This window comes from Mastigoproctus giganteus, chromosome 6 (genome assembly GCF_048544385.1).
Source record: "Mastigoproctus giganteus isolate SK-2022 chromosome 6, ASM4854438v1, whole genome shotgun sequence".
NCBI classification, from domain to species: Eukaryota; Metazoa; Arthropoda; class Arachnida; order Uropygi; family Thelyphonidae; genus Mastigoproctus; species Mastigoproctus giganteus.
In genome coordinates this window covers 165,351,164-165,366,287 of record NC_143580.1, presented here as the reverse complement: position 1 = coordinate 165,366,287, position 15,124 = coordinate 165,351,164, and the positions used below count along the sequence as shown (strand labels likewise).

Here is a 15,124-nt window from a genome sequence, read left to right as displayed (position 1 = left end):
TGAAATTTTTGGGTATGGCATATAGACGGTAAGAATATACCCATATCCTTGACATAACGTGGCCTCGACAATGCCCCCTTGCATACACACTACTTGGACTCCCTCCAGTCACTGTCTGACAGAGTAGAGGTAGCAAGATTATACACTAGCTGATTCGGAAGCCTTTTAAAGAGTTACCAATAGGTTCGGTCCTGTGTACTAACTAGCGGCTGGCCTGCGAACACAGTTTTAGAGCTGTACCCTCGAAATGTAAGGAAGATTGGATCTCGCAACAATGTTCATCATAACCTCAAATGTCATCAATCATACTACATGATGGAAGAGATGGGGAAGGATATTATTATTACTACACTTTTTTCTTTTAAACTATTTTCGCTCATTCACATGTAACGATCATTATTTGTAGTTACATCCATTAGGTTGGTGGTTTATAACCACCAATAAAATGCAGATTTATAAGACGGCCCAAATTTTTGACCCCAGTGTTTGTGTTATATCAGATTTACAGTGTATTTTGTTACAGTATTTATATTACTAAATTTAAGACTAAGAGATGGTAGATGGTAGGATGAAGTGAAATATAAAAGGTATGATATTTAGTGACTCAGTTTGGCTGTGTGTGTGTTTGAAATATCTTGTTTAGATAATAGATCTGAAAGACTAAACTGTTTAGATAATTGCAAGTTTTCCTTATTTTATTAAATAGGATGTTTTGTATGAGCTAAATACTAATTCCTTCAAAAAGTTACTTGTGAATACCAAATAATGGGAATTCAAAAATGCCAAACATCTGTGAAGTGCTAAAAGCTCTATTCTGAATACTTACATTAAAATATACAAAAATTTGGTTTATTTCAAATTTCAAAATTTTTTTAATATACACAAAGAAAAACTTGTATTATTACAGTATATTGATATTAGTTTATTCTAAGAATCATTGGTGTACTGTTAACAATATTATATTCATTTCTGAATTCAGTCTAATGATCAGGATTGTTATTAAGTGAACTTAAAATTTTATGTGTTCAGTTAAAACAGAAACAATCTTTTTTATGCAGTTTAATGGAAAAGTTTTTGTTTATGACATAAAAAAAAAAGCAAAATAAATAAGTACATTTATTCATATAAATTTTTGTAAAAGCTTGGTATTTTGTTGATACTAGTTGTTTTATGTACAGTGTTCATTGAAATAATTTAAAAGATTTTTTTTGGCGAAGGTAAAGAAGGTCAACATGAGAACAATGAGAAACATCAGATAACTTATGCGGAAAATTAGTTTCCGATACGGCACTCTAGCGCTGCTCGCTCAGTAAACAGACGGTAGATGTTATCGGTCTGGAGCAAAGTCGAGAACGATATATTGATTGACAGGTAGGCATGGCAAACAATGTGCTGATTGGTGCGCCAACACAACACACGATAACATCGGGTTAGTATCCTTTTAGTAGCACTCAGAAGCACTAATGGTAACTTGTGCTAATGAACGCTTTCCATAATGGTGAAAAAGGTCAGGTTACCTCCACTTGAATCCGGTGGGAGCTTGAACCCCTCCCAAAATGGAGGGGGTAACCTAACCTTTTTTCTTTAGAATCACAGTCATATTTAGAAATACATTCATAAAAAAATAAATTTTTTAATGACTGTATTTTTATTTTCTTGTTCAATAATATGCACTAATGATGAAAAAAGGTCAGGTTACCTCCACTTGAATCCCGTGGGAGCTTGAACCCCTCCCAAAATGGAGGGGGTAACCTAACCTTTTTTCTTTAGAATCACAGTCATATTTAGAAATACATTCATAAAAAAATAAATTTTTTAATGACTGTATTTTTATTTTCTTGTTCAATAATATGCCCTAATGATGAAAAAAGGTTAGGTTACCTCCACTTGAATCCCATGGGAGCTTGAACCCCTCCCAAAATGGAGGGGGTAATCTAACCTTTTTTCTTTAGAATCATGTGGACTAGCGTATAAATTGTTTATAAATAAAATATTATTTTTTTATTAGTGTACTTTTATTTTTAAAGACACTTGTGCAGATACACACGTATCATAACGTCAATCAACACCCCAACAGCTATTCCCTATATATATATATATATATATATATATATAATCATCAAGAATAATACAATAGAGAAGTTATATGCTATAGGGGAAAGAAAATTAAGAATTAGATTAAATAAGATTAGATAAGACTGAATTACAATAATGTGGATCAGGGTCACTGCTATCACAAAAGTACCCTACAGCCATAATGTATATATAAAATATTACTAGTATAAAATACATTAAGTAGATGTTTATGCATGGAAATGAACTAATGAAAATACGGTGTACCCTGGGAGCGATATATGTTGTGAACGAAGATGGGAAGAAAGGAACCGGAAAAATAATTGTAACGATAGAAAATTAAACCAAATGAATATTTTTGAAGAGACGACCTAGGTGGGAATAGCATTGCAGAGTCTTTCATAATTTTTGTGTCTTCATCAGAGGTCATCCACCAAAATCATGAAAAAGACAGCAATGCTCTTACTTCTGTTTCCGACATGCTCTGTATGTCAAAATACACGTGCGAAAGTCCACGTGGTAATATCAATATTAAAATTTTGAATAAAATTTATACCAAGAAATTATACCATTTCTACCATAATCGTCTTTCCACTTTACTAGCCTCTACATCTTATGCCCTTGAGCCATTAGTTTACCAAACGCGAAATCAGGGCTCTATTTTTCTAACTTTACCCAACCGATTTTTCGCCTTAACAAAGTTTAGCTGCCTTCTATCGCTACTTTGTCAGCTATTATATTTCTTAACTATCCTGGGCAGTTTGAGCATCATGTACTTAACCTAGCGTAGCTTCACCGTCCACGTTATTTCAAAAAACACACACCAAAATTTGTCTAACGCTAAGCGCCGCCGCTAGCGTACCCATGCATAAATACACTGGTAACCCACTGACACAGTCTTTTCTGTCAGTCTGGCATGTAGCGGTAAGTTCTTGTCATTCGGATTTTCCTTGCCTTTGTCTTTGCCTTTTCTACTTTCATAGCGTTCCACTTACTTCTGTAAGGTCATCTATGTTCTGTATGCTATAACTTATTAACACATCATGTAATTGCTAACTTGGTATAATATTATTCAAATTTTATTCAAAATTTTATTCAAAATTTTAATATTGATATTACCACGTGGACTTTTGCATGTGTACTTTGACATACAGAGCATGTCAGAAATAGAAGTAAGAGCATTGCTGTCTTTTTCATGATTTTGGTGGATGACCTCTGATGAAGACACAAAAATTATGAAAGACTCTGCAATGCTATTCCCACCTAGGTCGTCTCTTCAAAAATATTCATTTGGTTTAATTTTCTATCGTTACAATTATTTTTCCGGTTCCTTTCTTCCCATCTTCGTTCACAACATATATCGCTCCCAGGGTACACCGTATTTTCATTAGTTCATTTCCATGCATAAACATCTACTTAATGTATTTTATACTAGTAATATTTTCTCAATTTTATTTAATGGTATCTATCTGTAGGGAATTAGGTGTATAAGGGCCAAACTAACAAGTTAGTAAAAGTAAACTAGCTTTAGCCTGGAAGGCCTATATAAAATTATATTAATGAAAATGGAAATAAAAAATGATGAACAAGGAAAATAACAATAAAAAATGATAATAAACAATGAAAATAAAATTGCAAATAACATTCTTCCACTTGGTCGTCAGTCTGCTACTTCTTCGGGGGCTTTGAGCAGACCAATAGCCAGACTAAAAGAATGTCTCATACCTACCCGTTTCTGTTGTCCCCATTCCAGTTTTGCCTGATTTTAATTTTTAGGTGATTGTATAGAAATTAATAGAAATTAAATGGGAAGTGCTAATAAATGAGAAAAGGTAATGTGTTAAATTAAAATTTTGTAAAATGTGTTAAATTAAAATTTTGTAAAATGTGTGTTTAATTAAAATTTTGTAAAATATGTGTTAAATTTAAATTTTGTAAAAATAGTGTCAGAATCAGCAACAGTACTGGGATAGGTGACACAAAGCCCAATGGGTATGTATCAGATTAAATGAGAATAGGTTCTTACTTACTTTTTGTACTGTGGTGGTCAGATTGAAAAGGGATCAGTTCCCACCTTCTGGTTATTTTATGTGTGCTGATTAAATGATACTGCGTGGCCACACTTTTTATTGACTATGGCGTGATGGTGAAATTGCTGTAGGCAGTATGTACTATGTCAATGCAAATGTTCTGATAGCCTTGAGAGGGTTTTTATTTGAGTTAGTTGGGGGGGGGGGGAGATTTGCCTTTGATGGCGGAAGGAACCTATATAAATGAAATGATATGTTTATACAAGTACATTGAGTGTACAATTAAGTGTTAGTACAAGAAATATGTTAATGTAAATATATAGGAAATGCTATCCCCTGGACAGCGCCGGTATAGCTTTTCTAAGGCATAATGACTCGTGTATGTCCAAGGGGATAGCTATATACATATTTACAGCTTCCTTCAATGTGAATTTTCGCCTGTCTCTAGGTTTTATACTGTTTGTAATTAAATGAAGGGATATAAACGTTATGTTTAAATTAATACCTTAGGCACGATTATTTTGTTGTTGGGAGTTTGATACAAGTTGATAAATTACCAGTGATTAGATTGTCTGTTTTTGGGTGGGGGGGATATTTGGTCAGCCTAGTTACAGTGCGGTCAGATGACGAGCCTCTTCTGAGTGCAATAAACCCGGGAATCAAAATCTATTTGCATGGATCTTCTACAATTTGCCTTCAAAACCGCCTACAAATTCAACACACTTGTAGAAGCCTTTCAAAGTTGGATAAATACTTCCACCGAACTTATCCTGGCTAGATTCAAAGAAGTCATACCACACCAAAATTACATTTAAACAATACACCCTTAAAAGAATTAATTATAAAATTCCTTAATAAATTTATCATTACAAATACAGATAAGGCCAATAACAACTTCAGCGTTATATGCAAAAAATTCTACATAGACATGCTTAAAGGGGAGATGGACCACAGAGATACATATAAGCTCGTGAACTCCACACCTAGTTGCATTACCAAAAAACATAGGCATTCACAAAAAAATCAAATTAAAAATAGATAACACAAGATACTCTTTTGTATATTGGATCCCCAAATTCCATAAATTCTCGATTGGAAAAAGGTTCATCACCTCCGGCAGAAAACCATCCAGTAATTTAATGGAGGACAAATTAAATATCACAACCAACCAACTCACTAATACTAAATTTATCTCCAATAACAGAAGATATTTAGACTACATTAAAAACAATAGAATCAGAAGTCTATACACTTACGATTTTAAAAACCTTTTCACCAGTATATCACACGACAATTTAAAAAGAGTTCTCTTACACTACTATGAAACTTATCAGAATATAATGGGATGTAATAAACAGTATTGGCAAAACCTTATTAATCTTAGTGTCAAAAACAATTACGTACTTATGGGAGACAGCATTTATGTGCAGAGTTGGGGAATGTCTATGGGGGCTAGTAGTTCTTACTCCATAGCCAACCTTTACCTGCATTATTTCGAAAACAATATCAAAGAATAAATTATATTCTAAGATACATTGATGATGTCCTGGTTATCAATTTTGACAATTTCGATATTATAGCCCAGGAAATTTATCCCGCAGATTTAACCATAGAACGTACCAACCCGCATAGCAACCTACAAGCTTGCTATCTTGACAGCCAAATCACTATCACTAATAACAATGTTTACACTCGACATTATGATAAGAGAGACCATTTTAGCTTCCCAAGCTTACCAACTGGGAGAGCAATTTGGCTAAACATATCCATGGCAACATTATTAGAAATCAGACAAACAGGTTAAACACATCTGCAGTAATCTAGATAACATGAAGGAAGCAATAAAAAAGCTGATAGATATTCTCATGAAGAATAATATACCTGCCAATTACAGCAGACATATTAAAGTGGCCATACTTGCGAACCTCAGCCTACACCACCCCAACGCCAGTCCCAATACACTTATTGAAAATACACTGAACCAGTTTAGAACAATAACACCAATAAATGGACCGTAGTCCATCATTGCCTGGTTGTCTAAAAACCACTTCTTCATCAAACTAAGATAAAGATTATTGCCCAGAGAAATGACTTCCCAATTTTGATTCCCGGGTTTATTGCGCTCAGAAGAAGCTCCGTCATCTGACTACACTGTAACCCGGCTGACCAAAAATATCCTCCCCACCCAAAAACAGCCAATCTAATAATTGGTAATTTATCTACTTGTATCAAACTCCCAACAACAGAATAATCGTGCCTAAGGTATTAATTTAAACACATAACATTCATAATCCCTTCATTTAATTACAAACACAATATAAAACCTAGAGACACAAGTGAAAATTCACATTGAAGGAAGCTGTAAATATGTATATAGCTATCCCCTTGGACATACACAAGTCGTTATGCCTTAGAAAAGCTATAACGGCCCTTGTCCAGGGGATAGCATTTCCTATATATTTACATTAACACGCTTTTTCATTAACATACTTCTTTATTTAATCATACTAACACTTAATGTACTTGTATAAACACATCATTTCATTTATATAGGTTCCTTCTGCCATCAAAGGCAAATCTCCCCCCCCCCCCCAACTAACTCAAATAAAAACCCTCTCAAGGTTATCAGGACATTTGCATTGACATAGGACATATTGCCTACGGCAATTTCACCATCACGCCAAAGTCAATGAAAAGCACGGCTGCACAGTATCATTTAATCAGCACACATAAAACAACCAGAAGGTGGGAATTGATCCCTTTTCAATCTGACCACCACAGTACCGAAAGGAAGTAAGAACCTATTCTCATTTAATCTGATACATACCCGTTGGGCTTTGTGTCGCCTATCCCAGTTTGCTGATTCTGATTTATATTTTGTGAGTATTTTCACAAAATATAAATATAACACATTATCTTTTCTCATTTATTAGTACTTCCCATTTAATTTCTATTAATTTCTATACAATCACCTAAAAATTAAAATCAGGCAAAACTGGAATGGGCACAACAGAAACGGGTAGGTATGAGACATTCTTTTAGTCTGGCTTTGAGCAGACCCCGAAGAAGTAGCAGACCGACGACCGAGTGGAAGAATGTTATTTGTAATTTTATTTTTATTTTATATTTTTATTTTTATTTCCATTTTTATTAATATAATTTTATATAGGCTTTCCAGGCTAAAGTTAGTTTACTTTTACTAACTTGTTAGTTTGGTCCTTTACACCTAATTCCCTACAGATAGGTACCATTAAATAAAATTGACTAATATAATTTCATGCACATATAATGCCTAATTGCTCTATGTGCAATAGCATTAACATTGCACACCTGACAGGTATCTATTACGGTAAACTTTACCAAATATCATTTTTATAGTCTTCAGTAAGAACACAATATGTATATATATAATCTTTTTTCTTTTTTATATTATTTCCTAACCTACCAATTAAGGTCATGTTATGAAATATAACGAAAAATAAAGAAACCTTTTCCTTTTATTCGTATCCAAACCTAAATCAACAGTATAGTAAAAACGCTCGTGAACTCTAAAAATCTGCTTTTAATAATGAGAAAAAAACATAATGAACAACTTAAAAATGAACAGAACGAAACTTTTATTAATTTAGTTTTCATCAAAAAATCAACCGAAGTTTTATTTTCCTTACAAATTTTTCCATTTTTAAAAGATTCATCGCTACTATTAGCTGTTTACCTTTCATTACAAAACTATTTGCACCGTTCTTTACTCATAAATACACATTATAATGCCAACCAATGACTACACAGTAAAATTAGATGGAAAGCGAAACGAGACTCGTGGATCGCTTTTGCCTCAACAATCACAAAAGACACCGACACATGCCTCATCTGGAAAAGAATACAGTCACTAAATGGGAAATTCGCTCGTATGCCATCTCCAATACTTCATTGGAAAGGGAAAGACCTATCTACAAGCTGAAGAAGTTGCTAATGCACTTGCTGAATCATTTGCTACAATCTCTGCTTCTGCCTCCTATGGGTCCACATTTCAGAACATCAAAGCTAGTGCAGAACGATATAAAATCAACTTTTTCACACACTGTTCTTTCCCGTACAACTAACCCTTTACATTCATAGAACTTCAAGAATTGTTATAGAGATCTTCAAACAATGCTGCAGGCCCAGATGGAGTTCATTACGTTATGCTGAAGCATTTAATTGAAGAAGATTTGAGTACCATGTTAATCTTTTATAATCGGATATTCTCCGAAAATGCCTATCCTTCTTCCTGGCGTCATTCTTTCATTATTGCCTTACCAAAAGATCATTCCTGTGTTGAAAACTATAGGCCAATATCTCTTACGAGCTGCCTGGACAAAATTTTCGAAAGGATGGTTCACACTAGGCTTACTTACATCCTGGAGTCACAAAATCTCCTTCCAGATCATCAGTATGGCTTTCGGAAGGAATAGATCAACGCTGGACGTGTTTATCAAAGCCGAATCTCATATCTGCGCATGAAACAACATCTTGTCATGGTCAACCTAGATCTTGAAAAGGCATTTGACACTACATGGAGTCATGGGATTATTATGGACCTTTACCACTTGGGGTTTAGGGGCCATTTGCCGAAAATAATTAATTTTCTTCAATTGCGTTCTTTTCAGGTCCGATATAAAAATGTACTCTCTGCATCTCACATTCAGGAAGAAGGAGTCCCGCAGGCGATACTTAGTCCAACACTATTTTCAATCCGAGTTAGCAGCATAACAAGAGATATCCCAAAAACTGTTGAAACTTACATGTATGCAGATGACCTTACAATTTCTTGTCAGTCTCAAAGTATAAACACCATCGAACGGCAGCTCCAACTTGCCATTACCAAAATACAATCGTGGACTTCATGGAATGGCTACATACTATCAGAAAAGAAATGCACTCTCACCCACTTTTGCAAGAAACGAGCTCTCCATCCTGATCTGGAAGTACAAATAAACAATATTCCAATTCCACTTGTAAGTACCGTTAAATTCCTTGGAGTGATATTAGACAGCAAGCTGAACTTCCAAGCTCACATCTCTCATTTAAGAAATACATGTCTAAAGCATCTGAATATACTGCGATCAGTCTCGGCTATGTCATGGGGCGCTGATCGGTATACTCTACTGCATCTTTATAGAACTTTAATCCATTCACGGCTAGATTATTGTTGTCCGGTCTATGACTCTGCCAGGAGCACTACATGTCTAAATATTGTCCAGCACAGTGCTCTCAGGACTGCATTGGGCGCTTTTAGGACTTCTCCAATCCAGAGTCTTTATATCGAAGCACATGATCCTCCATTACATCTTCGTAGGAAATCATTATTGCTCCACTACGCTGCTAAGATCCAGTCTTCCATCTCACACCAGTTGGGAATATCTTTATAATGCTTGGTGGGATTTGTTATATGACAGCAAGCCAAATGAAAACAGACTCCCTTCACCCAGGATTAAAGAGCTTTCTCAGAGTTGGCATATCAATTTAAGCGATATTTTTCAGGACACAACTGCACCTGTTCCACCTTGGACATACGTTTCTCCCTCCCATGATACATTTTTTCTGGAGTGGGGAAAGAATACTGTACCTTCCTTTAATATCAGGCAGTTGTACTTAGCTCACACTACTCTGAACTCACATGCCTGTAAAGTCTATACTGACGCATCCAAAACAGCCAGCACTGCTGGTGCTGCTGCAGTTTTTCCTTCTCTAACGGTTACTGCTTCACTACCATTAATCTGCAGCGTCTTCACAGCCGAATTATATGCCATCAAATTATCACTTAGTAAAATTATTGAACTTTCCATCTCACCTGTCATAATTTACACTGACTCGCTCAGTGCTGTTTCTGCCATAAGGACAAATTTCTCATCTTATCATCCTACCTTGAAACACATTCATTCTCAGCTATTTTCCTGCAGTGTGTCCAATCAATCAATCAATCAATCAATCAATTTTTGCTGGATCCCTGGCCATTCTCCAACAATAAACTTTACCAGATAAAGCAAGAACCAAAGCTGTGGCTCTCAAGCTTTCGACAAAACAGACGAGAAGAAGTGATACTGGCAAGACTGAGAATTGGACACACTCATCATACCCATCTGTTCCTGCTACTGGGAGATGATCCACCCCAGTGTTCATCCTGTGATAGTGAACTTACTGTTAGGCATTTCCTCTTTGATTGTCTCTTATATTCAACCATACGGTCAAACACTTTTCAGTCGGTCTCTAGGTTGAACCTCACATGATTTAACTCATATCCTGGGAAATGAAGCAAACATAAAAGAACTTGTAATCTATTTAAAATGTATTGGCCTATATAGGAGTATTTAATTTAACATCTACAGCGGTATATTTCGACTAAATAAACTACGAGCAGAAACAATTTGGCCTCAGTAGCCCTTGTGTCGTTAAGCTAAATAACAACAACGACTACACAGTAGCTTGTCCTCTGTCGCGCCCACCTCCAATCATTTCATCGTTTGCCACGCCTACCTGTCAATCAATATATCCTTCTCGATTTCGGCTCCAGACCATCGGATAACACTTACCATCTGTTTACCGAGCGAGCAGCGCTAGAGTTTGGTGTCGGGAAACTAATTTTCTGCGTAAGTTATCCCGATGTTTCTCGTCGTTCTCGTGTTGGCTTTCTTTACCTTAGCCATTTTTTTTTCTGGTTTTAGTTTATACTTTTGAAATTACATCAAATGGAGATCTAATAAATTTTTTGTGTTATAGAGTTCTTTCATATATTGTCCAATGACATAGATGATATGCAGAAAAAGTATCAAATGCCAGCAGTTTCCCCAAATGACTTTCACTACAACCACCAACCTAATCTTGTCAGTGATCAGTATAATTGGACCGTTTATAATAGTACTCAAAACTTGCCAGCAGTACTTAATGATCCTCGACGCACAAAGCGAGAAACTGCTTTTTTCACCAAAACATGGGGCGACTTTTTTACAGATCATATTTCTGTTTCTTCATCTCCACTCCTTCCTCACATTGGTTGGGAACAATTTAATGAATACTTGATTAAAACATCCAAGGTTAGTATTATTATCTTTTTTTTTTTTGTTTTTTTTTTTTTGCTTATTGAAATAAACTCGCCCATTTGATATACTGTATCAAAACTAATGTTTAATTTCAGAAAATAATAAATTCGGTTAATTTGATGTGGCTTACATTGTGAAATTAAAACATAAGTTGATTACAGCATTCTACCAGGAAGGTTAGTTATTAGAGTGAAAGCAATATATAATGCTTATTGGTTAATTATTTATATATAAACTCTATTCTCTTAAACAACCTCATTTATGTCACTTCCTTTTTTTTTTTGTTGCAAGTTAAAAAAAAAAATGTGTTTCAACCTCCCCGTACCCAGTTTAATTTGATCACATATAGAAAATAAAATAATAAAACTGATATATGCACTGTGTCACACTAAAGCTGTTGTTTCCTGAATGTTTATAATTTCCTTATTGTGATATACTGCCATACCACAATAGTGAACTAGACTGTAATGGGAGTGGGGGTTTACTATTAGAACAGTATGAAGAAAGAGTATGCAGATGGAATGGACAAGCAACTGGCAGTACCTTCTTATAGGTGATTTTTAGTTTGTTACTTATTGAATGGAGTAAATGAAAGGTAGGGGAACTCACCATGGGGAAAAAATTTTTAAAATCAACCAGACAATTTTTATTTATATAAGAATGTTAGAATTAGTAGTGGAAAACATTCAAGGAAGCAAGCTTATGCAGCATCAATACTAGTGAGAAGAATATTTGAGACCTGATCATCACCTGACAACCAGCTGGCATCACAGGCATCGTACAGGAATTATGAGAACTAGCAAAGAATGGAGAAAAGGGTTTTTTCACATATGAATACAAAGAGGAAAAGAATGATCAGATCAGACCTTATGTAATAAGGAGGAAAAGAATGATTAGATCAGACTCTTATGTAATGGATGTGAAAAAGCCTTAGATAACCCAGCATGTTATTGAATTGAAGGAGTACTTTGCATTGTCTGCAGACAAAAGATCCAACACAGTAAGGCGAAACTGTGCAAATGAAGCTGAGCATTATGAAACTAATGACATTGAAATGACATTCTGTTGTTTATTAGAGAACCTTTAGAGTCTAAAGGCAAGTAAAACCTCTGGAGTTGATGGCATATTCCCACTAATTTTGAGGGAGTAAGTGGCAAGAGAGTGCATTAAACCATTAAGTTTAGTTATAAAGGTGTCACTGGACTCAGGGGAGATTCTTTGGATAGGAGTGCCATCTAGTATCATAAAGGCATAATTCTAACAGGGAATTGGGTTGACTGATCAGTCTGACTTAAGTAGTAAGGAAAATCATTGAGGTGATGAGATTGAGTGCCATGCAGGAGCATGGCACTCAATCTAATATCTATATCTATCACTATATCTATATCATATAGATAGAAATGCTAATTATAAATATTAAAGGAAGTGCAGCGTGTAAAGGGAAAATCTTGTTTAATTAACTTGATTAGCTATTTTGACAGTCACTCCTTAGCTGGTTGTAGAAAATAATTAATGGTTACTCTTCAGATTGGCTAAGGGATTACCTCAGAGATTTGGTGCTGGGACCAGTGTTTGTTTTTTTTTTAAAGATAAAGGGATAAAAGACAAATGTTAAAATTTGCATGTGATATCAAGATTGAGATAGTGTTTCAGAAAAAGATTGAATTGGCAACATTGATGGCCAGAAGAGTGGCAGATATGTTTTAATGTTGCACAATGAATGGTCTTACATTTTGGTATAACCCTAAAATAAGTTACCCTCTTGAAAGGGTTAGGTGCAGTATTAATGTTGATAAATCATTGAAAGGACCAATTGTGTCCTTTTGATGATTTATCAATATTTACTATTAGAGATAGGGAGGTCATAATCTAACCGTATAAGGAATTTGTAAGACTGCACTTAGTATTAGTATTGGAAAATGATGTACAGAAGAAAGCTTTTACAGCATCCCATCTGCCAAAATAAAAAGACTTCCCTTACCACTTGCTTGTCTATCCCCTCTAATAATTTGCCTAATTCCTCATTAAATTTATTCAATCTACCCACTTCCACAACACCAGATGTAAATTTATTCCAACAGTAATCTACCCTCTGGCTGAAAGCAAATTTACACACATCTATCCTGCTACCATCCTTCCTCAGTTTAAATTTGTGTCCCTTTACATGTGTTGTCTGAGCTAGAGTAAAGATACTGTCAACAGTTAGCGTCCATTCAGTCTTAAACACTAATCAGATCTCCTTGCAGGATGCTCAGTTTCCAGTCACTGTAATTTGCTGAACTGAAATCTTTCTTGGAACCTCCTTTGCTCTCCTCACTTTTTACTCTTCTCTGTACCTGTTGCAACAGATTCACATCCTTCAATGAGGCTTCCAGATTTGTATACAAATTCAAGATGAGACCTTAACATGCCTTAACCTCCTTATCCCTTCTAGCAAAATTCCTATGTAACATGACAAAACCCCATGAGCTGTCCTGGCAGCTGGTGTGCACTGCTTAGAGAATTTCATACCTGACTGCACAATCCTTCCCCCCAGTCTTTTTTTTTTTGTTTTCTGCTACCTTCAGTGTGTTATCACCAAGTTGGTAGGTGCCTCCGTAGCCAGGTGGGAAGGCGCAGCAGTGCGTAGCACACGCTTCTTGATTAGACCGGGGTTCGAGCCCGTCACCACCAAATACAGAGGATGCGGAAAGGTCAAGGAATGACCACCGCATTTCCCTGAGCAATATGGCCTTAGTTGCTAATGCTCCTAAAAACCAAACAACAAACAAACACCAAGTTGGTACGTTAATCTGGTATTATTGCTTCTCATATGCAGTACCTTACATTTGTTAATATTACACTTCAGTTGTGATTTCTGAACTTGTTTGCCTCGTTTTTCTAGATCTTGTTTCAGTAGCTTACCTTGATTACTGCCATTAACCATCTTTGTATCATCTGCAAACTTAGACAGTGGAGTTCAATAGCCCGGGAAGGCTGTCCACTAGGTGTAGGTGAAGGAAACACCAAAATATAACTAAGAGCATCAGGCCTGGCCAGCCAGCTTGTAAATTCGGCTAGACATATTCAACATGGAGGAACGACAACAAAGGCATAGTATGAGGGCTAGGGCATACGCTGTAAGTTGTGCACTGCAGTGAGAAATAATCAAGGGCAAAAATGAAGGATAACAGAAAGACCAAATATAAGAGGACAAAGTTCAGAATGGGATCGATTAATGTTGGAACAATGACCAGGAAAGGAATGTAACTTGTGGAAGTTATGAAGAAAAGGAAAATCAACGTATTGTGTTTCCAGGAAACAAAATGGAGAGGGATGAGGAGTAAAGAACTAGCTGAGGGCTACAAATTAATATACTATGGATCAGAGCAGGAGGAATGGAGTGGGAGTTGTGGTTGAAGATAACCTAAAGGATGCAGTAGTGCAAGCGTGTAGGAAAAGTGACCGGCTAATTAAAATTAAACTGTTATTGATTAACAAATGTGTGCTGAATATCATTAGCACTTATGCCCCACAGGCAGGATGTGATGCCTTTTATGAGGAACCGTTGCCCCTAGCACAATTCGACCACTTTTGGCTCTTAAAATGGGCCATAAACAAACATAAACTTCTTCCACAGCTAAGGACAACTGAAATGGCCAGTTTGATAAAAGTTCACAGGCTTGCCACGCTGATTAGGATGAAATGCCTTACTACGACTGTCAAAATGATCACTGGTAAGATTTTGACACCATCATTCTAGGACCTGTGCTCTTGGACAATCTCTCAGGGCGACTCCAACTCTATGCCCACATCTCAGCCATCTCCATCTATCTGACAGTTTTCTGCCCTTTCATCTACTCTCATATGCACAGTCTTTGGATGCTGACCTTAATAAGTTTGCTTGTGACAGGGAATACAGATGCCATATCCCTAAATTGTATTTCCCTGTCCCTGATTCTT

General features: G+C 35.9%; 1 protein-coding gene across 1 annotated transcript in view; it reads left to right on the top strand.

Moving 5' to 3' along the window:
• Positions 1-15,124, top strand: part of scat (VPS54 subunit of GARP complex scat) — a 414,636-nt gene that overhangs the window by 23,350 nt on the left and 376,162 nt on the right. Inside the window, exon 2 of the mRNA XM_090376331.1 lies at positions 10,863-11,176. Coding sequence (XP_090232457.1) covers positions 10,863-11,176 — 314 coding nt within the window. The remainder of the gene's footprint in view (positions 1-10,862; positions 11,177-15,124) is intronic.